This window comes from Pristiophorus japonicus, chromosome 21 (assembly GCF_044704955.1).
Source record: "Pristiophorus japonicus isolate sPriJap1 chromosome 21, sPriJap1.hap1, whole genome shotgun sequence".
Classification (NCBI taxonomy): domain Eukaryota; kingdom Metazoa; phylum Chordata; class Chondrichthyes; family Pristiophoridae; genus Pristiophorus; species Pristiophorus japonicus.
Genome location: NC_091997.1, coordinates 12289569 through 12315834, shown reverse-complemented (window position 1 = coordinate 12315834; position 26266 = coordinate 12289569). Strand labels below are relative to the sequence as shown.

At 46.2% G+C, this 26266-nt stretch overlaps 1 protein-coding gene across 4 annotated transcripts in view; it reads right to left on the bottom strand.

Annotated features, from left to right (window-relative positions):
* Positions 1-608: 608 nt before the first annotated feature.
* The window catches only part of LOC139233832 (cyclin-dependent kinase 6-like), a 41042-nt gene continuing 15384 nt past the window's right edge, over positions 609-26266 (bottom strand). For all 4 annotated transcript variants that reach the window (XM_070864400.1, XM_070864398.1, XM_070864397.1 and 1 more), the window contains exons 4-8: positions 24337-24504; positions 20384-20493; positions 14290-14340; positions 12191-12326; positions 609-1246 (exon numbers count right to left, since the gene is read on the bottom strand). In XM_070864400.1, the coding sequence (XP_070720501.1) occupies positions 1139-1246; positions 12191-12326; positions 14290-14340; positions 20384-20493; positions 24337-24504 (573 nt within the window). In that variant the 3' untranslated portion in view covers positions 609-1138. The remainder of the gene's footprint in view (positions 1247-12190; positions 12327-14289; positions 14341-20383; positions 20494-24336; positions 24505-26266) is intronic.

The window sequence follows — 26266 nt, the reverse complement described above, 5'->3', positions numbered from 1 at the left end:
CAAAATGGGCGATACCTGGGTGTTATACGTCATTTCAGTGGTTAAATGGGCATTACGTGGGCGTTAGCAAGCAAAATAAATGGAGGTTTTAGCCCTAAATCCCCACCACTCCTCCACACAAGGAGCCCTTAGCAACACTGACTGGGGGAGAAATTCATTCTGTGGCATACTCCCCCATTTCAATAGTAGAGTAAAACCCCTGGCCCACCATCTGATCAGTGGAGTAAGGGGATGGACTCAGCCTAACAGGATCCCAAGTTCCGCTCCCATCCGGCCAGAAAGTGCTTCATTTACAGCCCCAGGGAAATTCAGCCTCCCAATACTTACACATACTGTGTGTGAACTGTCGGGCGGGATTACAGATAATCTATTGGTGTCACTGTCGTATAACACAGCTGTACCTGTTACTTATTTTCCCGGATGTATTCTCCATTTTCATTAAGGATTATTTTTTTTATTTGGTGACTGAAATGGATTGACATCACTCACTTTCCTCATGGCGAAAATGCCCCCAAAAACACATTTGAGTTGTATCTTACTCTTTAAAACAAATGATACTACTGCCCCAGTTCTTTGAGCTGTGCTGCACAAAGGAATCCACTTGCCTCCCGGTTGTTACTTTTCTTGTATTGGCTGCTCATTCTCAGGTTAAAAACGTATACCTTTCACAGGTCGGTCAGCTGCTGGTACTGATAACAGAAAGTACTTGCGGCTCTTCAGATTACCATACGGTACTCAAAGATAACGCTATTAATAAGCATAGTGCTCTATTAATGATAACACATTCTGTCTCAGTGGTGATCTTGTCAAAACTAAAACTAAAAAGATTGGCACTCAAGACATCAGGATTTTTCTTCACTTGCAACGATTCATTCTCTGCAGTGTTTCAAAAGAAAGAAAAAGACTTATATTTAAACAGCGCCTTTCATGACGTCGGGACATCGTCCCAAAGCGCTTTACAGCCAAATGAAGTACTTTTGAATTGAAGTCACCGTTTGTAATGTAGAAAACGATTTCACTCTTGTACACGTCCAAGACTTTGCAGTCACACTGCTTCTGCCGATTATTTCTGCAGGCGGTGTGGGTTTTAATTACTGAGGTGTGTCTGCTTTCAGTTAAACACAAAGAGCTCCCTTGTTCATTCGTGACCGCAGACCTCAAAATGCTCCGGCGTATCGCTGAAATAGGGATGGGCAAGCGCCTCGTAGGTGGAGGTCCTTCGGTCTGGACTGAAGTGGAGACATTTCTGAAAAAGAGAATTAATGTGACCCATTGGGAAAAAGCACGCAAACAGGCAAACCCTTGAGCAAAGGCCATTTTCCTCACATAGTTGACGTAGGAAATAGTTTAGTATCAAAAGCAATAAAATGCAATGCAGTTGGGAACCTTTGGAGCTGAATGGGAGGAAAGGCTTGCATTTATATAGCGCCTTTCATGACCACTGGACGCCTCAGGGCGCTTTACAGCCAATTAAGTACTTTTGCAGTGTAGTCACTGTTGTAATGTGGGAAATATAGCGCCTTTCATGTCCGCAAAGCAATTTACCTTCGAGTTGTTGTTGTATAGGCAAACGCGGCCACCAATTTGCAAACAGCAGGATCCCACAAACAGCAGTGACATGAATGATCAGCTAATTTACTTTGGTGCTGCTGAGTGAGGGAATCATGTTGTTCAGGATTACGCAGGGTGGTGGGGGGGGGGGGGGGTGTGGGTGGGCGTCGTACCCTGCTTCGAATAATGCTCTGGGATCTATATTGCCCACTTATGATGGCGTCTGGTCTTAAAGGTCTCCTCCGAGAGAGGACACCTCAAACAAGGAGTAGTCCCTCAGCCTACATTATGCGCTCAAGCCCCAGAGTACGGCTTAATCCATTACTTTTTTTTCTTCAATTCAGAGGTTGAGCCAAGCTGATGCAGATACCGGTGATCAAATTCTCCATATATCCCTTGACTGAGGTCACTGGGATCCCATGCATAGAACGCACAGGGATGGTCTGGAACAAATAATGTAGATTTGAATATTAAGACTGATAGCCTGGAGCTGTCCACTCTACTATCTTTGTGCGTAAGGAGTTTTGCTGTTGATTAAGTGGTTAGGGAGAGTCGATCATGGTGCCAATTGTACAGTGCTTGTCAGAAGAGATGGGTTCAACGGGCAGACTGTCTTTTTCTTGTTTCATACATGATTCTTATTAAGGAAGATTTGGGAGCTCAGAAATAGTTAAATTCTTTGATAATTTTGGATTCACAGTCATATTCCAACGTTCTGATTCTGTATTAATTCCTAATACCAATACCATAGCTTATCTTCAATCTTTGGAAAAGCTTCACTATTCTTCAGGAGTGGCAGGAAGTTTCAATATTGGGAGGTTTTCATTACCCTCTGACCTCTGGCCAATTCAGCGACTTGTTGCAAGATGGTAAAAATGTAACACCTGAGAACTGATCATTTTGAAAGTGGAAATGTAGAAAGAGCCAAGTTTCGAGATCAAGGGGTAAGAGGTGTTTACTGACCGAAGAGTAAGTGATGTTGACGAGAACTCGAGAACGGTCTGCTTCTGGTGCCTGACTCAGAAACTCTATCCATGCCCACTTCCAATCTCCTCCCAGCTCCCTAAATGCTGAGGTACAATTCCAGTGGTTTCCCCCTGTACCTTGCACAAGTGTCCATTTTGCATATGACAGCCTGGAGAGAATGGCGATAGATTAATTGACTATGCGGGTATCAGCGCTGAACCCATCCTGTTATCATTCAATGTCCAGCTGTTTACTTTTCGACAGGGATCAAGGGCCACAGGACAATGAACAGACAGTGCCTGGGACTTTGTGGCCAACTGTAGCGCTTCTATCACTGCCCTAGAGAATACTGGCTAACACGAGAGACCAGAGTCTGAACATGGGACATTCCCAGCCCACATGGGCCAGTACCACAGTTCTGGATCTTACAAATTCCTATATGCATTGAAACAAAACTGCATTGCCTAAGTAAGTTTTCATTATCTGTTTCCACCTTTATATTATTTTAAGATTTGTTTTTAGCAACTATTCTGGAGAATGCTTGCGGCTAGTAATGTTCCTGCAACAGTGTGCTTTAAACATTCCTCTGTATTGGTTGTCAAGGCTACTGCATGAGGCACAGGGCCTGACTTTCCCCAGTCTTTACGCCAGTGTAAGTTTGGCAGAGTGTGACTTCTGCCTGCGCTCCAGGCCCGAGCCACTTTCCTGGGGTCAGGCTCATTTTAGTATCTTTTTGCAGGCTCCTAGGGCATTTGTATATGCCTCGGGAGAAAGGAGGGAAATCACTATTGTAGGCCTCAGAAGCCTGCAGCAATGAGGCCTGTGAAGCTGACTTCAGGACTCCCAAAGAATGTTTTATTTTGCAAAAGTTTGAAACAACTGAGGCAGAGGGAGCATAATTAATGATCCCACATCTGATTACACTCTTCTTGGGCATTTAAAATTTCAATTTTTTCCAGTAACATTTTACACCAGGAACGTACAATATTCCTAGCACTCTCTGTTGCCATGGTGCAAATGATGGGAACATATTCTGGAGAATGCTTGAGGCCAGAAACGTTCCTGCAACAGGTTACTGCACAAGATAAAAGTTCACGGGTTTGGGGGTAATATATTAGCATGGATAGAGGATTGGCTAACTAACAGGAAACAGAGAGTTGGGATAAATGATTCATTTATAAATGGCAAATAGTTACTAGTGGGGTGCCGCAGGGATCAGTGCTGGGACCCCAACTATTTACAATCTATATTAACGACTTGGTTGAAGGGACCGGGTGTACTGTAGCCAAGTTTGCTGACGATACAAAGATGGGAGGAAAAGCAATGTGTGAGGAGGACACAAAAAATCTGCAAAAGACAGACAGGCTAAGTGAGTGGGCAAAAATTTGGCAGGTGGAGTATAATGTTGGAAAGTGTGAGGTCATGCACTTTGGCAGAAAAAAATCAAAGAGCAAGTTATTATTTAAATGGAGAAAGATTGCAAAGTGCTGCAGTACAGCGGGGCCAAGGGGTACTTGTGCATGAAACACAAAAGGTTAGTATGCAGGTACAGCAAGTGATCAGGAAGGCCAATGGAATCTTGGCCTTTATTGCAAAGGGGATGGAGTATAAAAGCAGGGAAGTCTTGCTACAGCTACACCTGGAATACTGCATGCAATTTTGGTTTCCATATTTATGAAAGGATATACTTGCTTTGGAGGCAGTGAAGAGAAGGTTCACTAGGTTGATTCCGGAGATGAGGGGGTTGAATTATGAGGAAAGGTTGAGTAGGTTGGGCCTCTATTCATTGGAATTCAGAAGAATGAGAGGTGATCTTAGTGTAAGATTATGAGGGGGCTTGACAAGTTGGATGCAGAGAGGATGTTTCCACTGATGGGGGAGACTAGAACTAGAGGACATAGTCTCAGAATAAGGGGCTTCCCACTTAAAACTGAGATGAGGAGAAATTTCTTCTCTCAGAGGGTTGTAAATCTGTGGAATTCGCTGCCTCAAAGAATTTTGGAAGCTGGGACATTGAATAAATTTAAGACAGAAATAGACAGTTTCTTAAATGATAAGGGGATAAGGGGTTATGGGGAGCGGGCAGGGAAGTGGACCTTAGTCCATGATCAGATTAGCCATGATCTTATTGAATGGCGGAGCAAGCTCGAGGGGCCGTATGGCCTACTCCTGCTCCTATTTCTTATGTTCTTATATGTATTCCCATTATTTGCCGACCACACGGTATGTTCGGCCACAATTGGAAATTAAAATGTAGAAAGAACCAAGTTTTCTGATTCATAGCAAACAGATATACTAAACAACTGACATCACTTCCAGGGGTAACTCTGGGAAGTGGCGGTGGGAGGCAGGGAGTCGATGAGACAGCTCCCCTTGCTATTTGTTCCGCTCCAGCCCACTGGGAGATACACCAAGGGAGCCAGAGTAATTGAAAGAAAAAAAGACTTGCATTTATATAGCACCTTTCATGACTATCGGACGACTCAAAGTGCTTTACAGCCAATGAAGTACTTTTGGAGTGTAGTCGCTGGTGTAATGTAAGAAATGCGGCAGCCAATTTGCGCACAGCAAGCTCCCACAGACAGCAATGTGATAAGGCCCAGGTAATCTGCTTTTTGGTTATGTTGATTGAGGGATAAATATTGGCCAGGACACCGGGGATAATCCCTCTGCACTTCTTTGAAATAGTGCCATGCGATCTTTTACGTCCACGAGAGAGCAGATGGGGCCTCGGTTTATCGTCTCATCCGAAAGACGGCACCTCCGACAGTGCAGCACTCCCTCAGCACTGCACTGGAGTGTCTGCCTAAACTCCACAATTGCGGAGCAGAATCTGCCTCAAGTGTATCTACTGCATCATGAGGTACTGGAAACCATTTTGTAAACAATATTTCTTTTTTGTAATTTATAATTTTAGTGCGCATCAATTACAGGGAAATAATGGAGAGCCCTGATATTTATGTAGCTCAGCAAGGCCCTCCAGTGGTCAAACTGGATACTGCAGCACCAAATCATCCTGGTGAAAAGCCTGGGGACTCAACCATTTTGATGCTGCCCAATTCTGAACGCGTATTGCCTCCAAAAATGTTGCCTCCTCTTCAACATGAACTGACCTTCAACACTTACACGATCCAGATTGATTCTGACCTCCAGCCAAACACATTACATTAAATTCTTAGTTTCTCCTCTAATTATTAAAAGAAAAACTAACAGCAAATGCTGGCTCTAATTCTAAAGTGCCTTAACAAGCTGAGTACTGAAAAGGCAATGGGGGACAGAGGTCTGGTCAAAGAAGTGTAGCAGGTTTACAAAACACCTTGCTGAATTTATATCTAACACAGAAGACATTTTAAGGCACTTCACAGGGGAGTGGGGGGAGAAAAAAAATAGATCTAAAAATGGACGCCGTGCAAGAGTTAGTGGACATGATCGAGAGTTTGGTGAAAAAGATGGGTTTTGAGAAGGTTTAAGGAGGGAGATCCAGAGTGCAGGGCCAAGATGGTTGAAGCCTGTGCTACCAATGGTGGGGCAAAGTAAGGATGGATGAATAAAAGGTCAGAGACAGAAGGCCGAAGGCTGCGAGAGGGAAATTAAGGTCGCAGAGACAAGGTGGGGTAAGGACACTGAGGGATATCAAAACAAAAGATGAGAATTTGAAATGCAATGCGTTGCGGACAAAGGCTGGGGCAGGCCTGATGGGACAGTGGGGGATAAGCTGAGCTTTGTACAAGTTGGCAGTTCCAGGACGGTTAGGATTACCACGCTTGGGAAAGGTCTGGACATGACCCTGACAATGGAGCCACAGCAGCCTCCCTGAAGCTCTGCGTTCTGCCCCCATGCAGATGGAAGAACTTGAGGGAGTGCTGAGCAGCAGCGACCCGCGAAGATAGGCACCATCCATGGCACCTGCCTGCCCCGCGCACAAGGGCAACGCAGAGCCAGATAGAGAGCCAGCCTAGTCATCTATCACTGTATCAGACATGATGCCAGCAACTGCAGGGCCATCTCGTGACCCTGTAACAAGAGATAGCGCACCTCCCCCATCTCAGGAAGCCCTTAGGGCCAATCAGCAGCCAGCCAGCTCACTTCCTTCCCCCACTAGAGGCAGTGCCCAGACGCAGCATTAGTAAAGGTAATGGGACACTCACGTCATACAGTCACAAAGGGGAAGCACCTGGGATAGAGGTACAAACAGCACACAAGACAACACTTTCACAAATAAAGGTTTGGAATTTGGATATGAACATTGTGCAGGAGGTTAATTGCTCATGCTACATGTCTGCATAGGCAGGGTGGGTGAGGTATAATACGGGGTCACTGTGGGGTATAATACGGGGTCACCGTGGGGTATAATACAGGGTCACTGTGAGTTATAATACGGGGTCACTGTGGGGTATAATACGGGGTCACTGTGGGGTATAATACGGGGTCACCGTGGGGTATAATACGGGGTCACCGTGGGGTATAATACAGGGTCACCGTGGGGTATAATACAGGGTCACCGTGAGTTATAATACGGGGTCACTGTGGGGTATAATACGGGATCACCGTGGGGTATAATACGGGGTCACCGTGGGGTATAATACGGGGTCACCGTGGGGTATAATACGGGGTCACCGTGGGATATAATACGGGGTCACCGTGGGGTATAATACGGGGTCACCGTGGGGTATAATACGGGGTCACCGTGGGGTATAATACGGGGTCACCGTGGGGTATAATACGGGGTCACCGTGGGGTATAATACGGGGTCACTGTGCCTTTGGGTCTGGAGCGACTGGGAACATGCTGCAGGAATGCTTGCACTGGAGAGCTTCCAAGTTGAAGTGAAATGGTTCTGGAGTGAATTTTGTCAGATTTGCTATCCGTGCTGTTCTGGTGCAACTGTGAACTCCTCGAGCTCGACCTCACTGTTTCCGTCTTCTCTTTGCCCTCCCTGACCCTACTCATTCCCCCTCTGCATGGTGACTTCTCTGCTGATAGCAACATAGTGGTGTGCTGCATGCTGGTCAATTTGGAGACCTGTTCAGGGTTGGAAAGCAGCATCCCCCAGGCCTATCCACACAGCAGAAGCTGTATTTCAGCAGACCCAATGTAAGTTCTGTTGTCCTGTGGAAGCAAGTATTTCATTAAACTCTTCTCTTTCAACCACAGCTCAAGAGAGGATCCCTGGTCACCCAGGATCCATCCAAACCCCCAAGAGTGAGATCGCTAGGTTTTTGTTAGATAGGGGTATCAAGGGATATGGGTCCAGCGGCTGGTAAATAGGGTTGAGGTGCAGATCAGCCATGATCTGACTGAATGCCCTGCTCTAATTCCTATCCATTTAGGATGCAAAGGCCTTGAAATAATGGCGGGACAGCAGACTGGCATAGAATAAATGCAAAAGCAAAATACAGCGGATGCTGGAATCTGAAATAAAAACAGAAAATGCTGGAAATCTCAGCGGGTCAGGCAGCATCTGTGGAGAGAAACAGAGTTAGCGTTTCAGGTCAGAAGTTTGAAACGTAACAGATTCTTAACGAAGTGCAGGGGGCTGGGAAATATGGAGGGGGAGGAACAAACAAAAAGGGAAGGTCTGTGATAGGGTGGAAGGCAGGAGAGATTTAAGAGACAAAAGAGATGATGGGCAAACGTGAGATGGTAATGGCACAAGTTAGGAAACAAAAGATGAGTCTAGATGGGGGGGGAGTCTAGAATGGTCGCATCATCACCAGCTGCCCCGGGAAAAGAGAAAAAAAAAGGGAGCGATAAATGCATCTGGGGTGCCCGTCCTTCTCCTGAACGATGGTCGCATACAATCTTCATGTTGAAATAGAAGCCCTTCTATTCTGGGGGGGGGGGGGGGTGAGGAACCTGGATGGCCTCATGGGACCCATCAGCAAGGCCTTACAATTGGGAAAAGCCGGAGAACCCTTTCTCGCCAATGGCCGTCACCCTGAGGAAGAGTGATGAAGACTTTGCCCCTGGACAATGGTTCCTCTGGTGTGTGCGGCAGTGCAATGCAGATCGACTGATCTGACCGTGAAGGCCCGAGGCAGCTAGGAAGGAGCCAGCGACACCGAAGTTTAAGGCTTGCACCAGCAGGATAGCGTCATGTATGTACACTTAGGGTTACTAGCCACCAGGCGGCGCTACTGTCGGAGGTCATCGGGCTGTACGCTTGTGTGCGCTGCCCAGGTATAAAAGGCCAGCCATCATGTAATGTAATCACTCTGGGCCCGAATAAAGCAGAGCCAGGTTTGTACCTGTGTTAGTTTACAGTAGTCAGTCTATCGAGTTATTACATACGTAACAGAGAGCTGCCACTCCGGCTGCGGGAGGGGTTGAAGGACAACCTGCTGACGCTTGGAGACGGCCTCCCTGGCGAAGCAGAGCCCCGTGACGTGCTGGGGTCCGCGGGTGGGCGCAGGTCCGCGTCTGGTGCGGGCGCTCCCGCCTCTGCTCATGATGGTCGAGCCCCTCCCCGTCCTCCAGCGCTCCGAGTGCACAAGGAATTGCCAACCGAGCAGCCGTCTTGTGCAGAGAGGGCTGTTGCAATTCACAGCGACAGACCCTTGAAGGGCAGGTATGAGAAAAAGCCAAAAAGTAAAACTGAAATGTAAAAAAAGGCAAGGGGCCTCAAAATAACAAAACAAACCTTTTTAAACCTGTCAAAAACAACAGAATTCACAGCTTTAAGAATACCAGGAAGGCCCTCCACCTGGCTGACCGTTGCTATGTGCCTGTCACACAGTGATGATGTCATGCAAATGGCATTAGACGATGGAAAATGTGAGGAAGCCGGCAATGGATGTTGTCACAGGAGCCTCACGCAAGCCTCCTGGACCCCCAGCACTGTGCTGTCAGTATGTAACAGGCAGCAGGTTCCTGGCACATTTTGGCCACTAGACCTCTTGCCCTCAATCTCCTTCCACACAGCTGTAATGTATGCATCTGTGAGTATGTTCACAGGTTTGTGGAGCTTTTGAGTTTTAGCCAGTCACGTGACTCCATGTTCACAAGACTCAATAAAACCCCAGCCAGGTGGGTTAGGGGGGATCCACAATGAGGCAGGAGGTTGAGAGCCTGGTGGATGAACTGGTAATGTGCTCCTCAAATTCTGGTTGCACTTCAGTCCCACACTCCTGATCTTTGGGCACCCCGTGTGGAGGGGAGCGGGCAGGTCGGAAGGCCTCCTCGTAGGACTGCTCCTGGGCACGGCCAAGGGCGCCATCAGCCGGTCCAGGCAGCGGGCGGTCGAGGGGGTCGTTCAGCCCGACTGCCTGCCTCTCTTCCGCGGTTACATCTGAGCCAGGGTGTCCTTGGAGATGGAACACGCGGTGTCCACCGGTACACTCGCGGCCTTCCGCAAGAGGTGGGCGCCGGAGGGACTGGAGTGCGTCATCATCCCCGGCAACCACATTTTAATTTGATTTTATATGTTTTAAAGTTTAATTTGTTTTATTGCCGGATTTTAGTGTCCCCCTCCCTTTTTAGCCAGGGGGCACTTGTATAATTTGTGGTTTTACTGCCCAAAAAAACCCACAAAAAAAACCCATAAAAACCCCCAAAAATACAAAAAAAGGCATTTGAAAACTGTTTGGAGTGTCCCCCCCACTTTAATCAGGGGGCACTTGATTTAATTGATTTATTATTTTACAGCCAAAAGAGTTGTGGAGCTGTTGAGTTGGGAGTGGCTTAGTCAGTCACGTGACTCCATGTTCACAAGTCTCAATAAAACCCCAGCCAGGTGGGTTAGGGGGGATCCACATTGAGGCAGGTGGTTAAGAGCCTGGTGGATGAACTGGTAATGTGCTCCTCAAAATCTGGTTTCACTTCAGTCCCACTCTCCTGATCTTTGGGCACCCTGTGCGGAGGGGAGCGGGTAGGTCCGAAGGCCTCCTCGTAGGACTGCTCCTGGGCACAGCCAAGGGGGCCATCAGCCGGTCCCAGGCAGCGGGCGGTCGAGGGGATCGTTCAGCTCGACTGCCTGCCTCTGTTCTGTGGTTACATCCGGGCCAGGGTGTCCCTGGAGATGGAGCACGCGGTGTCCACCGGTACGCTCGCGGCCTTCCGCGAGAGGTGGGCGCCGGAGGGACTGGAGTGCATCATCACCCCCGGCAACCAAATTTTAATTTGACCATTTGAGTTTAAAGTTTAATTTGCCGGTTTTAGTGCCCCCCCCCCCTTTTTTTTAGCCAGGGGACACGTATAATTTCTGTTTTTAGTGCCTTAAACCCCCGCCTCCCCCCAATAAAGGGGGCACTGGAAAAAAAATTATTTTGGAGTGTGACCCCCCCCTTGTAGGGGGCATTTGTTTAAAGTGCACAATTAAAATAGTTAAACTGGTAATGTGTAGTGTGATTGTTAAACCTTTGCTAATAAACCAACTAGTTCTTAATAGCAATGTGTTGCTATGAATTTTTACGCGAAGAACCCATGAAGCAACTACATTACACCACCCACCCCCTAAAGAGCGAGTTATGTTGGAAGAGCCGGAAATCACTGCATGACTATAAAACTCAAAAAACATAACTCCGCTTGTAACCGAGACAGATAGACAAGGATCATCCCTAGTGATAATCCACTGAAAATTAGGCTCATTTTCCTCCTCACGTAGCAGACCGAACATGATCTTAGTAACTTTAGAAAATACACAGAATTGTAGAACAGTGATTTTTTTTTTTAATTGATAATATTTTGTGGTTTGATGGGTGTCCTTTTTTTGATGAATTATCATTTCAAAGAACTTACAATCATCATCATCATAGGCAGTCATCTCGAAATCGAGGAAGACTTGCTTCCACTCTAAAAGTGAGTTCTCAGGTGGCTGAACCGTCCAATTCGGGAATTACAGTCTCTTGTCACAGGTGGGGCAGACAGTGGCTGGAGGAAAGGGCGGGTGGGGAGCCTGGTTTGCCTTTCGCTGCATGCTCTCGGCGACGAGACTCGAGGTGCTCAGCGCCCTCCCGGATGCTCTTCCTCCTCCTAGGGCGGTCTTTGGCCGGGGACTCCCAGGTATCGCGTGTATAAACTGTGGCCGATGGATACCTGCGGCTATGTGAGGATATTCCCAAGCATATTGGAACTTGTCCTGTGGGATGAGCTCCATTAGTCTTGCTGGGAAAACATGGCTGCGGGGAAAGTTTTTGGCCAGTGCGGGGACACGGACCCTGGACAGACGGTGGGCTGGACATCCAAACAGTCTTTTCTTCTTTCTTAGGCAGTCCCTCGTGTCGAGGATGACTTGCTTCCACCAAAAAAGGGGTGAGTTCTCAGGTGTTTCAATGATACTCCAGGTGCTGAACTACATGTTGAAGGGTGGAAGATGCCTGTGTGTGGATTTTTTTACCATGTGGTGACCATTGCACACCAGCCACCACACGGGCTTGACAGAGCTAGGTCTTGGTCCAGTGGCAAGGATTGACCAAGACGGCTGGAGAGCAGCTCTGCTGCACGGACCTAGTGCGCACACATATCGCAGTGTGGGCTGGCCCGTGTTGTCCCTGGGCAAACAGTGCAGTGTAACGTGTTGCGTAGCTTAGGAAGGAATGAGAAAGAAAGAGAGAGAGAGAGAAAGTGAGGGGGTTGGGGGGAAGATGGGTAGGGCTACACAGTAAAAACAGAAAGAAAATGATTTATAACTTTTGGTTTAAACAGAACACCAAAGTGTCAAGACAGGCAAACTCACAAGTAGTAGGTCTTTTCCTAATGAATCAATTTGAGGCAGTAAATCTTCGATAGGCTTTAGCGGCCTGGGAGTGAAGGAGCTGTAGGGCAGTGGAGCATCGGCAGGCCATTCCTCTTCATCAGGAAGACCAAGAATGCTGAAAAGACAAGGCTAGGGTTATTCCAAACACCAGTCACTTGTTAAATACCGAATGCTTTTTAATGCTGGGTTCAGTGAGCAACCACCTTCAGCATGAGAACCTCCCCAGATCTTCTCCATGGAGAATGCACCCATTGGCTCTCCTTGCACATTCATTTCCAGGGCCACTGCTCCCTGGTCTTAGTCAGCTGGGCGTCTGCACTAATGCAGAACTGTGCAAAGTCCTTTATTTAACCCAACATTGCACATCACATGATTCAGGTTGCAGCTTTATAATCACATGATTAGTGGCAGCAGAATCTGGGCCTAACCTAGATCCTGTTGCTCTTTGTCTCCGTCAGAAATGCTGCTCATTTCGAGGACGGACCCAGAATACGCCCACCCACAAGTTATAATGAGGGAAATACATTTATCCTGTTTTGTTGTAGAAAAGACTTGCATTTATATAGTGCCTTTCAAGACCAGCAGATGCCTCAAAGTGCTTTACAGCTAATGAAGTGTTTTTTGGAGTGTAGTCACTGCTGTAATGTAGGAAACGTGGCAGCTAATTTGCACACAGCAAGCTCCCACAAACAGCAATGTGGAAATGATCAGATAATAATTTTTTGTTATTGAGGGATAAATATTGACCAGGACACTGCTCAATAACTCCCCTGCTCTTCTTCGAAATAGTGCCCTGGGATCTTTTACATCCACCTGAGAGAGCAGGCGGGGCTTCGGTTTAACGCCTCATCCAAACGATGTCACCTCCGACAGTGCAGCGCTCCCTCAGCACTGCAGCGTCAGTGTCCCTGGAGTTGGACTTGAACTCACAACCCTTGTGACTCACAGGCGAATGTGCTACCCACTGAGCCACAGTGGACACAGAGCTATACCTGCAACAATTGTAAAACATTTGCATCTTTACATGAACTCCCTGCAACAGTGCAGTTACTAAACACTCATTTAGCATTTGCACGCTCTCCAGTGTTTCCGGAGATCTTGGTCCTGTGTTGCATTCTGTGATTTATGCAAATGCTTGTTGTGTTTTGTTGTGCCACAGGGAATCTACCCAGTTACAGAACGCTGAATCTGAGGATTTCCACCTGAGAAAATGTGTAAGACAAGTTTAAAACAGAACCTGCCATTACAGTGCCCAATGTTGGTTCACTACAACAACTTGTATTTATATAGCACCTTTAACGTAGTAAAACATCCCAAGGCGCTTTGCTGGAGGATTATAAGACAACAAAATAATTGACACCGAGCCATATAGGGGGAAATTAGGGCAGACGACCAAAAGCTTGGTCAAAGTGGTAGGTTTTAAGCCGCGTCATAAGGGAGGAGAGGTAGAGAGGCGGAGAGGTTTAGACAGGGAATTCCAGAGCTTGGGGCCTAGGCAACAGAAGGAATGGCCACCAATGGTTGAGCGATTATAAATCAGGGATGCTCACAAAGGCAGAATTAGAGGAGCGCAGATATACGGCAGCACGTCACAGTGAAAGGTTAAGGGCTAGAAGTTGCCCTTCACCCCGATTAGGGGCAGCAACCTTCCGGGGGTGGGACTTCCTGTGCCCGGTGTGAAAGTCCCGCCCCCGACGCGGAATTGGGCCATACGCCCCTCAAAGGAAATGGAGGGGCGGCAGCACGGCGCTGAGTCCAGGGCTGTGCGGAGCGGGCCGGCACTACGCGAATGCGGGATCTTACAGCACAGGAGGCCATTCAGTCCATTGTGCCTATGCCGGCTCTTTGAAAGAGCTGTCGAATTTAGTACCACACCCTCGCTTTATCCCCATAAAAATGAGTTCCGAGGGTTACTACTGGTTAAGTGGAATCCTCACTCTCAACATTTAATAACTGCTGAATGGACCTGAGAAATGGTCGAACTCCATCAGCAATTTGTTTGTCAGCTGCCACTAGATATCAGCCCTGGCTCCCAACAAGATGGGTCGTGCAGTCTGTGTAGCAGGTGTGATACTTACTCAAATATTTTTTGAAGCTGATTAATATCTGAAATTCCACAAAGAAAGGGTCTATAAATAAAACAAAGAAACATTTGTTAAATAATGCGAGATCCTTTCACTATTAAAGATACAAACTTGATGTTATTTCCACTCCAGCCATTGGAGATATTAAACCATATCTTTCCACGAATCTCAACACTATCAAGTCCCTGAATAATGATCGAGCGTTCGCTGCTCTGCGCACCGTTGTGTCATTCAGTGCACTCCATGCAATGCAATTTCTTCCAGCTACGCTTTATCCTTCAGTATTATTCACCCATTTTATCCTCCCGACAATTCATCTTTTTCAAGTATTGGATGCTTCGCTTGAGAGCAATATTGTATCATTTGATTTCCATTCACTGTCATAATGTTAACTCTTATGTCTGTAATGTACTTATGAATGACTCCACGAGGCAATGTGTTGTACTCAAACTGTAGTGACCTTGGTCCTTTATTCGTAACTCCAGAGTGAGGCAGCCACATGGTGGCTACCACCAGTGCAGGAAACCTCGGTCTCCACCAGTTGCACCCTTTAGTGGTGCCAGCATGTATATACTTGTACTATCAATAAGGTAGTACATCAGGTAAACAAGTCTCTATCTTATGCAACTATACAGTGACTATCTATAGTCTGCATATATAACATCACTCTCCCCCAAATCTTTTGTGCCAATTACCACTGCACTATGTGCTCTGGCTTAGCTCTCCCCAGACTTAAGTGCCAATAGCCCTTGCACCTAGGCTGTGCTTTGGCTTGGCTCTCTCCCTGTTAACCCCCAAGATCTTTTGCCACAACGTTGGGTAGTGGTTACGAGTTTGGATGGTTCGATGATCCAGTGGAGGTTGCAGAGGGTTCTGAGTGTGATCCCTGTGTGTGTCCATGGATACGTACATCTATTTCCCCCCCCCCCCCCCCCCAAGGTGATATCATGCAGCTGGCCCATTACATAGAAACATAGAAAATAGGTGCAGGAGTAGGCCATTCGCCCTTCGAGCCTGCACCGCCATTCAATAAGATCATGGCTGATCATTCCCTCAGTACCCAGGGGTATTCAACATTCAGGAAAGATAGAATAAAAGGAAAAGGAGGTGGGGTAGCATTGCTGGTTAAGGAGCAAATTAAGGCAATAGTTCGGAAGGACATTAGCTTGGATGATGTGGAATCTATATGGGTAGAGCTGCAGAATACCAAAGGGCAAAAAACGTTAGTGGGAGTTGTGTACAGACCTCCAAACAGTAGTAGTGATGTTGGGGAGGGCATCAAACATGAAATTAGGGGTGCGTGCAATAAAGGTGCAGCAGTTATAATGGGTGACTTTAATATGCACATAGATTGGGTTAACCAAACTGGAAGCAATACAGTGGGGGAGGATTTCCTGGAGTGCATAAGGGATGGTTTTTTAGACCAATATGTCGAGGAACCAACTAGGGGGGAGGCCATCTTAGACTGGGTGTTTGTAATGAGAGAGGATTAATTAGCAATCTCATTGTGCAAGACCCCTTGGGGAAGAGTGACCATAATATGGTGGAATTCTGCATTAGGATGGAGAATGAAACAGTTAATTCAGAGACCATGGTCCAGAACTTAAAGAAGGGTAACTTTGAAGGTATGAGGCGTGAATTGGCTAGGATAGATTGGCGAATGATACTGAAGGGGTTGACTGTGGATGGGCAATGGCAGACATTTAGAGACCACATGGATGAACTACAACAATTGTACATTCCTGTCTGGCGTAAAAATAAAAAAGGGAAGGTGGCTCAACCGTGGCTATCAAGGGAAATCAGGGATAGTATTAAAGCCAAGGAAGTGGCATACAAACTGGCCAGAAATAGCAGCGAACCCGGGGACTGGGAGAAATTTAGAACTCAGCAGAGGAGGACAAAGGGTTTGATTAGAGCAGGGAAAATGGAGTACGAGAAGAAGCTTGCAGGGAACATTAAGACGCATTGCAAAAGTTTCTATAGATATGTAAAGAGAAAAAGGTTAGTAAAGACAAACGTAGGTCCCCTGCAGTCAGAATCAGGGAAAGTCATAACGGGGAACAAAGAAATGGCGGACCAATTGAACAAGTACTTTGGTTCGGTATTCACTGAGGAGGACACAAACAACCTTCCGGATATAAAAGGGGTCGGAGGGTCTAGTAAGGAGGAGGAACTGAGGGAAATCCTTATTAGTCGGGAAATTGTGTTGGGGAAATTGATGGGATTGAAGGCCGATAAATCCCCAGGGCCTGATGGACTGCATCCCAGAGTACTTAAGGAGGTGGCCTTGGAAATAGTGGATGCATTGACAGTCATTTTCCAACATTCCACTGACTCTGGATCAGTTCCTATGGAGTGGAGGGTAGCCAATGTAACCCCACTTTTTAAAAAAGGAGGGAGAGATAACAGGGAATTATAGACCGGTCAGCCTGACATCGGTAGTGGGTAAAATGATGGAATCAATTATTAAGGATGTCATAGCAGTGCATTTGGAAAGAGGTGATATGATAGGTTCAAGTCAGCATGGATTTGTGAAAGGGAAATCATGCTTGACAAATCTTCTGGAATTTTTTGAGGATGTTTCCAGTAGAGTGGACAAGGGAGAACCAGTTGATGTGGTATATTTGGACTTTCAGAAGGCTTTCGACAAGGTCCCACACAAGAGATTAATGTGCAAAGTTAAAGCACATGGGATTGGGGGTAGTGTGCTGACATGGATTGAGAACTGGTTGTCAGACAGGAAGCAAAGAGTAGGAGTAAATGGGGACTTTTCAGAATGGCAGGCAGTGACTAGTGGGGTACCGCAAGGTTCTGTGCTGGGGCCCCAGCTGTTTACACTGTATATTAATGATTTAGACGAGGGGGTTAAATGTAGTATCTCCAAATTTGCGGATGACACTAAGTTGGGTGACAGTGTGAGCTGCGAGGAGGATGCTATGAGGCTGCAGAGCGACTTGGATAGGTTAGGTGAGTGGGCAAATGCATGGCAGATGAAGTATAATGTGGATAAATGTGAGGTTATCCACTTTGGTGGTAAAAACAGAGAGACAGACTTTTATCTGAATGGTGACAGATTAGGAAAAGGGGAGGTGCAAAGAGACCTGGGTGTCATGGTACATCAGTCATTGAAGGTTGGCATGCAGGTACAGCAGGCGGTTAAGAAAGCAAATGGCATGTTGGCCTTCATAGCGAGGGGATTTGAGTACAGGGGCAGGGAGGTGTTGCTACAATTGTACAGGGCCTTGGTGAGGCCACACCTGGAGTATTGTGTACAGTTTTGGTCTCCTAACTTGAGGAAGGACATTCTTGCTATTGAGGGAGTGCAGCGAAGGTTCACCAGACTGATTCCCGGGATGGCGGGACTGACCTATCAAGAAAGACTGGATCAACTGGGCTTGTATTCACTGGAGTTCAGAAGAATGAGAGGGGACCTCATAGAAACGTTTAAAATTCTGACGGGGTTAGACAGGTTAGATGCAGGAAGAATGTTCCCAATGTTGGGGAAGTCCAGAACCAGGGGACACAGTCTAAGGATAAGGGGGAAGCCATTTAGGACCGAGATGAGGAGGAATTTCTTCACCCAGAGAGTGGTGAACCTGTGGAATTCTCTACCACAGAAAGTTGTTGAGGCCATATATTCAAAAAGGAGTTAGATGGAGTCCTTACTACTAGGGGAATCAAGGGGTATGGTGAGAAAGCAGGAATGGGGTACTGAAGTTGCATGTTCAGCCATGAACTCATTGAATGGCGGTGCAGGCTAGAAGGGCCGAATGGCCTACTCCTGCACCTATTTTCTATGTTTCTATGTTTCTATGTTTACCCATTTCCTGCTTTCTCTCCATACCCACTGATCTCCCTAGCCGTAAGAGTCATATCTAACGCTCTCTTGAATATATCCAACGAACTGGCATCAACAACTCCCTGCAGCAGGGAATTCCACAGGTCAACAACTCTCTGAGTGAAGAAGTTTCTCCTCATCTCAGTCCTATTACATTAACATACAGGATCAGACACAGTGCAAGTACAAAGTACAAAATTTGCATCGTGACACCTTGGTTCAGTGACTTACATTCGTTACGTTTTACGATCGTGCGCCAGGATTGTTGGTTCAGTCATGGTCAGTACTGAGGTAGCAGTATAGGTGTGCGAGGGTACTAGTTCCAGAGCAACCGGACGGGGTCCTAGTCGTCTGATGGCGGCACTGCGCCCCCTGCTAGCGGGGTGGGCTTGGTTCGCTCATCTTGCCAGGACTCAGGGCCTTTGCCGTTGCCCAGAGGTGGGCAGAGCCACAGATGTGTGTGGTCTCCCTGTCCTCCTTTGAGGGCTGCAGAATCTACTGCCTGCTCTCTCACGGTGTTGGGAACCTGGCTGTTCCAGGTCCTGTTTGGGGAACTCGTTGGTTCTGACCTTTCGCTCCCGGAAACGGCCGAGGTAGCGACTGGGTCTGGGGGCTGCGCCACAAGGCATTATATGCTCTGTGAGACGATGGTCAGAAACTCAAGAAACCTTGGCTGGTTTTAATCCATTTTTAAAACATGTTGCCCATACCGAGATGGGAATAATTCAGCTTCTTTGCCTCACAACAGGAGATATTAGTTCCAATCTTAGTTTAACAGTAATTAATAACATTCACATGTCACACAAATAGGAAACTTTCCCACAAAATTATTTCAATTTTGCACTACAGTATACTTTCTCCTTTGTCATATTTTGTTACGATATGGCAGAGAATGAGGTTACATGGGATTACGATGCAGCAGAAAATCGGATTACGATGTGCAACACGCCAGGTTATATGGTAGGAAACAAGGTTACATGGAGGTTATAGTATAGTAGATACTAGGGTTATGGAATGGCAGTGAATGGAGTTGAATGGATTTACCATATGGTAAAGAATGGGGTACAAAATAGCAGAAAACAACTACATAGGGTTACATGAGGTTAGATTATAGCAATAAATAAGCTATATAGGGTTATGATAGGGCAAAGAATGGGGGTACAAAGTGTTACAGAAAATGGAGTTAGGTGGGGATTTACAATATAGTAAAGAACAGGGTTTAATGAGGTTAGATATGGCAGAGAATGGTGTTACACTGGGTTATAATATGTCAGAGAATGGTGTTACACTGGGTTATAATATGTCAGAGAATGGGGTTACACTGGGTTATAATATGTCAGAGAATGGGGTTACACTGGGTTATAATATGTCAGAGAATGGGGTTATACTGGGTTATATGTCAGAGAATGGGGTTATACTGGGTTATAATATGTCAGAGAATGGGGTTACACAGGGTTATAATATGTCAGAGAATGGGGTTATACTGGGTTATATGTCAGAGAATGGGGTTATACTGGTTACAGTAAGGTAGAGAATGGGGTTACACGGGGTTATAATATGTCAGAGACTGGGGTTACACAGGGTTATAATATGTCAGAGAATGGGGTTATACTGGGTTATAATATGTCAGAGAATGGGGTTACACAGGGTTATAATATGTCAGAGAATGGGGTTATACTGGGTTATATGTCAGAGAATGGGGTTATACTGGTTACAGTAAGGTAGAGAATGGGGTTACACTGGGTTATAATATGTCAGAATGGGGTTACACAGGGTTATAATATGTCAGAGAATGGGGTTACACAGGGTTATAATATGTCAGAGAATGGGGTTACACTGGGTTACAGTAAGGCAGAGAACAGTACTACCATGGAATGGTTCTGACCCAGCACAGGGCGAGAAGTCCACTCAGGCCTGTTAGGAATGGCAATAATAAACTGATATATTTATTTAGATCCAAACGTTATAAGAATCAATAAAGCACCAGGTTTATTTTAAAGCAACAAATTATTGAAGGGAAAATTCATGGGCATTAAATTCTGGATAAACCATTGTATTTGTTGGTCAATCATCGCTTGATATAGAAACATAGAAAATAGGTGCAGGAGTAGGCCATTCGGCCCTTCTAGCCTGCACCGCCATTCAATGACTTCATGGCTGAACATGCAACTTCAGTACCCCATTCCTGCTTTCTCACCATACCCCTTGATCCCCCTAGTAGTAAGGACTATAGAACATCTTATATCTTACCTAAGTTGGAGCATCTCAGCAAATATGCAGCCAACACTCCAAATGTCAACAGCTGCAGTGTATCTCGAATACAAGAGGACTTCTGGCGCCCGGTACCACAGGGTAACAACCTAAACAAGAGAGTGGTTAGTCAGAAATATCTGCCTCCAGCACAGGTTGAGGCTCTGTGCTCCTGTGTAAACACTGGTAATCATGGAAAAGCAAAGCTAAGCCCAGCAGGGAAAAGCCAGCTCACGGTGTGGCTGCACTAATAGGCTATTAAAACAATGGACTGCACTGGCAGGAAGGTTAAAAAAAAAGGACTCCTTCTGTGTCGTACTCAAGGTTATAAAATTCAAGCTTAATCAGTACGATTAAATCAAATACGCTGATTCCAAGGGGTGTTTTTTGCGGAGAGGAACTACTCTTAAAAAAGACTTGCATTTATATAGCACCTTTCACGACTACCGGACGTCTCAAAGCATTTTACAGCCAATAAAGTACTTTTGGAGTCTAGTCACTGTTGTAATGCATTCAGCCAATTTGCGCACAGCAAGCTCCCACAAACAGCAACGTGATAATGACCAGATAAACTGTTTTTGTTATATTGGTTGAGGGATAAATATTGGCCCCAGGACACCGGGGATAATTCCCCTGGCTCATCTTCAAAATAGTGCTGTGGGATCTTTTACGTCCACTTGCGAGAGCAGACGGGGCCTCAGTTTAACATCTCATCCGAAAGACGGCACCTCCAACAGTGCAGTGCTGCCTTAGCACTGTACTGGAGTGTCAGCTTAAATTTTGTGCTCAAGTCCCTGGAGTGGGATTTGAACCCACAACCTTCCTACTCAGGAGGCAAGTGTGCTATCCACTGAGCCACAGCTGATACTCAAAATCATTAATGTCATTAACTCATATAAGTGCGGGAATAAAACCGTAAATAGTGGTTCAACACCATGGAAGAGAACGGTTACAACTTTTTTCTGGCCTTGCTCTGGTTTTCCATTAAAGTTTGATCGACAGAGGAAGCATATTTGCCGTTTATTTTTGCCTTCCTCGCCATTATGAAGAGCAGCACCTCACTTCAATCCCTCCCTGAAGATCAGATTGAGTCTCTGAACTCCATGCAGGGAATCCCTGCCGTCAACCTCCTTCTCATGACTCCGTTATACAACCCCGTGCACTGTGCAAAAACGTACAGCAGAAGGAAATAAAATTTTTCAGAATGAATGCATACTATTTATTCTGCTTGAAGCAAAGGTTTCTTGTGCATTTTGGAAGTTTTTCTTGTCTGCTGGCAGATCTGCGTGAGCTGAAGTGACAAGTCCTGGGTACACCAGTGCAAACATGGTCGTTTCTTGCATTACAACAGGGACTACACTCCAAAAATACCTCATTGGCTGTAAAGCGCTTTGAGACATCCGGTGGTCATGAAAGGCGCTATAGAAATCCAAGCCTTTCTTTCTTTTAGTGACACACTTGGCGATGCCTATTTTACCCTCTCAGGATCTACGGCTGAATCAATTATTTATAATATATTGAATTTGCGATGAATGCTTCTGTCCCCTGCCTGAACAGCGTGTGAATTATCCTGGGGCGCACTTCCATTGCACTCCACAATCCTCGCCCAAGTGGCCTTTCTTGAAGCGGAGTGACTCCGGCCAACAAACTGGAAGCTACCGGAAGGTTCCAAGTTTAAAAAACAACATTCACAGCAGACAGGGGCTGCGTAAATGCCAACTCTTATTTGCTTTTGATGATCAAAATCCATTTATTATTTGTAATATTTTCTATCTTTACAGTGAAGATTTGGAGTTCTGTGGGGGCTCTGATTTGGGAATAAACGCAGGCAAGAACTACAGAGAAACGAATATTAAAACACTCCCATTGGATTGGCTCGAGAAACATCCTCGTTATTTAAAGGTGTCTTACAGCGTTTTTTTTTCCCTTGTTGGAAATAATTTTATTATAAAGAAATGTAAATAAAATTAAAAACGCGCATAATTTTTCCCGTTAGCAATCCAGGCTCAACGTTATCTCAAGTTTTATATGTCTCGCTGTTTTTTTTTTAAATGATCTTTCCTATTATCTAAGCAGGGTGCATGCTCAACTTCACCGTATTTAAAAAAAACACTGTGCATGTGCAACCAGCAGTCGCGTCCTTCTGTAAGTGTGGGTCTGGGCAAAGAGTATCAGAGAACTGTTCAACTGTGACAGGCATCACAGCTGAGCCCGCTCCTATCACCAGCTGCTGAGACAAATGGACTGTGCAGTAATCAGGATTGGGAGCCAGGGCTGATTTCTCTTTTGCCTTTTCTCGCTTAGAGCACTGAAGCCTATTACAGCAGCCCAACTACCTCTCTAACTAGGGAATGGTCAATAGGTCGGGACTCACGATGTCAGTGCCGACTAGGTGTAGATAGTAACCAGTGTGTATATATGGTGGTGGGAGCAGATTCAATAATAACTTTCAAAAGAGAATTGGGTAAATACTTGGGAGAAAAATTTGCAGGGCTACGGGGAAAGAGCAGGGTAGTGGGACCAATTGGACAGCTCTTTCACGGAGCCGGCACAGGCACGATGGGCTGAACGGCCTCCTGCTGTACTGTATGTACAATGCGATTTCTTATTTGGAGGCATCCCCATTCTGCCATGCCTGCAGCTGCACACTTAAACCACTAGATGGAGCTGCATAAGCTGTATATACCTGGACCCACAGCATCACTAAACTCACTGAGGGAAACTCGCCTTGTCTCGTGAGCAAAGGCACAGGAGCTTCAGTTGCGTCACAAAATAATTCATCATACCAACTGTCTGTGTGGAATTCAATTAGCGAATCGACCATTCCAAATGTTCAGATAAACGGTCGGGCTAATGGTTGAGCGAATAGCTCTAGTGGTGGAGGGGAAGGGGAGCAGGTTTACATACTCTCAGCCCCTTTTACAGCCACGTGGGTCTGACCTTCACAATTCAGTGAACTTTAAATCGCAGAATGTTGCAAAGCGGATGAAAGTAGAGAGTAAAACATTATGGAATGTCAGCTCTGGCTCAGATGAGACGTTAAGCCAAGAGTCTGCTCTCTCAGGTGGATGTAAAAGATCCCATGGCACTATTTCGAAGAAGAGCAGGGGAGTTATCCCCGGTGTCCTGGCCAATATTTAGCCCTCAATTAACAGTACCAAAAAAAGCAGATTACCTGGTCACTATCACATTGCTGTTTGTGGGAGCTTGCTGTGCGCAAGAGCAAATTGGCTGCCGCGCTTCTGACATCACAACAGTGACTGCATGCCAAAAGTACTTCATTGGTTGTAAAGCACTTTGAGACGTCCAGTGGTTGTGAAAGGCGCTATATAAATGCAAGTCGTTCAAGTCGTTCGTTAATGGTAATGGATTTTACACAGTATTGAAAACTGTGTAAAACTGGTGTGAAGCCTGATCGATCAACGGAATCCACTTTGGGCACGTTTCACCACATCAAGAGGTAAAACAGGGACGGCAAAGCAGACTGGAATGCAGCAAGTTGTTTCTCATTTCCCATAAAAGACTGGACAAGGGAGGTATTTAAAAACCCACTCCTGACAAATTCTCGGCTTACGATAGCTATGGGCAATGAAAAATTGATGAAGCTTTGAAATTCCATTTGAAAGAAAATGAAGCATTGTTGCAAACACTTAAAACGAAAGGTAACTGAGGGCCAGGAGCACTTCTGATTGGAGTTGGGTGCTAACTATTTTTTTAAGTCAGCTTCATGTTGGGCTAGCAAAAAGGGATGTCACTAGTGAAACCCTGTGATTCAATGTGTCTACTTCATGGATTAGAGATCTGCTGATCTGGAACCTTTGATTTTTTTTTTAAAAAAGTATTGTCTATATGAAGTTCTTACTGAAAACTACCTGAAGCACCAAGGCCCACTGTGCCAGGCATCACCAATAGGACAACGACCAAAATGAGATAATACACTTTGAAAAACTTACCACAGGTGTCAGTGCCATGTTGAAGCTGTACACCCGGGCCAGGCCGAAGTCTGCTAACTTCACATGGCCACTGTTTGAAACTAGGATGTTTTGTGGCTTCAAATCTCGATGTACCACACGGTTTGAATGGAGAAAATCCAAGCCTCTAAATAGTTGTAGCATAATGTCCTAAATGCACAATGATAAAACCGTTAACAGCAGAAGTGAAGTGAGGTTTTATAAAAATAAATGTTGCTGTACAGTTTCATGGTACATACAGGAGAATACATTGGCACTTTTCTGGTTGCTGTTCTGGTTCTGGGATGTTGCTACTTATGCATTGTTTGGAGTTCGTCAGGGTCTGACTACTTCAAGTGGAAATCAAGGGCCCTAACTCGGGAAGTGTCAGCTGTGGCTCAGCGGGTAGCACACTCGCCTCGGAGTCAAAAGGCTGTGGATTCAAGTCACACTCCAGAGACTTGAGCACATAAAGCTAGGCTGACACTCCAGTGCAGTGCTGAGGGAGTGCTGCACAGTTGGAGGTGCTGTTTTTCAGATGAGACGTTAAACTGAGGTCCCGTCTGCTCTTTCAAGTAGATGTAAAAGATCCCGTGGCATTATTTCAAAGAAGAGCAGGGGAGTTATCCCCGGTGTCCAGGCCAATATTTATCCCTCAATCAACGTAACAAAAACAGATTATCTGGTCATTATCACATTGCTACTTGTGAGAGCTTGCTTGTGTGCAAATTGGCTGCCGCGTTTCCATTACAAACACTTCAAAAGTACTTCATTGGCTGTAAAGCGCTTTGAGACGTCGTGAAAGGTGCTATATAAATGCAAGTCTTTCTTACTTTCTACTTGTGGAGTAGAGTTGCCGCCATTTGTGGTCCCTGGTCCCAACCTGACCTCGGGAGGTGGTCTGAATAATCAGGATGTACCCGTCATGTAGCTTGCCAGAAAGGAGCTCCAGAATGCCTCGCATCTCTCCAGTCCCTTGCAGCCTCCATCCATCCTCCACTCCAATTGGCACGTGCCCCACAGATGTTTCACCCACATCTGTGGCGGGAAGGCCTGCGTGCTGCCGCAGTGGGAGAACGCACCTCTTCTTGCAGCTAGCTGCGACAGGATGTGCATGTTTCTCCAGGAGACAGAGCCTGCAGGCGTAGGCCTGGATTGGCAGAGATTCTGAGGGCCATTGTGCTCTCTGTAGTAACCTCAAGTGGTTGAATGTGGGGGCATGGCCAGCATGTGGGTGGTAGTGGGGCCAGGTGAAGAAGGAGCACGTGTTTAATTGGGAGGTGTTTAATCAGACCATGTTAGGTGGAGCGGAACTTGTCGATAATGTGGCCTCTTTCGAGCAGTTGTGCTGCCCTGGTGATGCCTCTTGCATTCCTGGTTCGGATCCGCTTGTGATAAATGCATATAGTAGTCTGCAAAGGTGCCAGCCATGGTGAAGGGATTTTTTGAGGAGAAGCATACATCTTTTCAAGCTCTCAGTACTATTATGGGGTGTTTCTGGATATCTGAGGGGGAAGGTCTAAAAAAGGGGCTGCCGTGGGGTGAGATTGGGGGAGCAGCCCCGGTCTGTCAGATTCCAAGCCATGATTCCCTGAACATGATGCGCTTAAAACTGGCAACTTTGAACTCGTTCATATTGGGGAAGCTGGAGATATTTGAGGTTGCGAGATTCCAATTTTGCATCTCGGGAGGTAAATCCTGTGTCAAAATGTTGGGCAGTGGGGCAGGGTTAACTTTCAACTGGCCCGCACCCCTATGCTTGCTACTGCACACTGGCTGCTCGCACAACACACGGGGTCGCCAGGTGACTGGTGGCTCCTGAACATCGATCCCTGCGTTTTCCGAGGCACACTGGATTGGTCGGCAATATTCCAGTTGCTTGTCCCCATGGAGTTATGTTTGAGTAAACTGGATGATCAGCATCTGCCAAGTG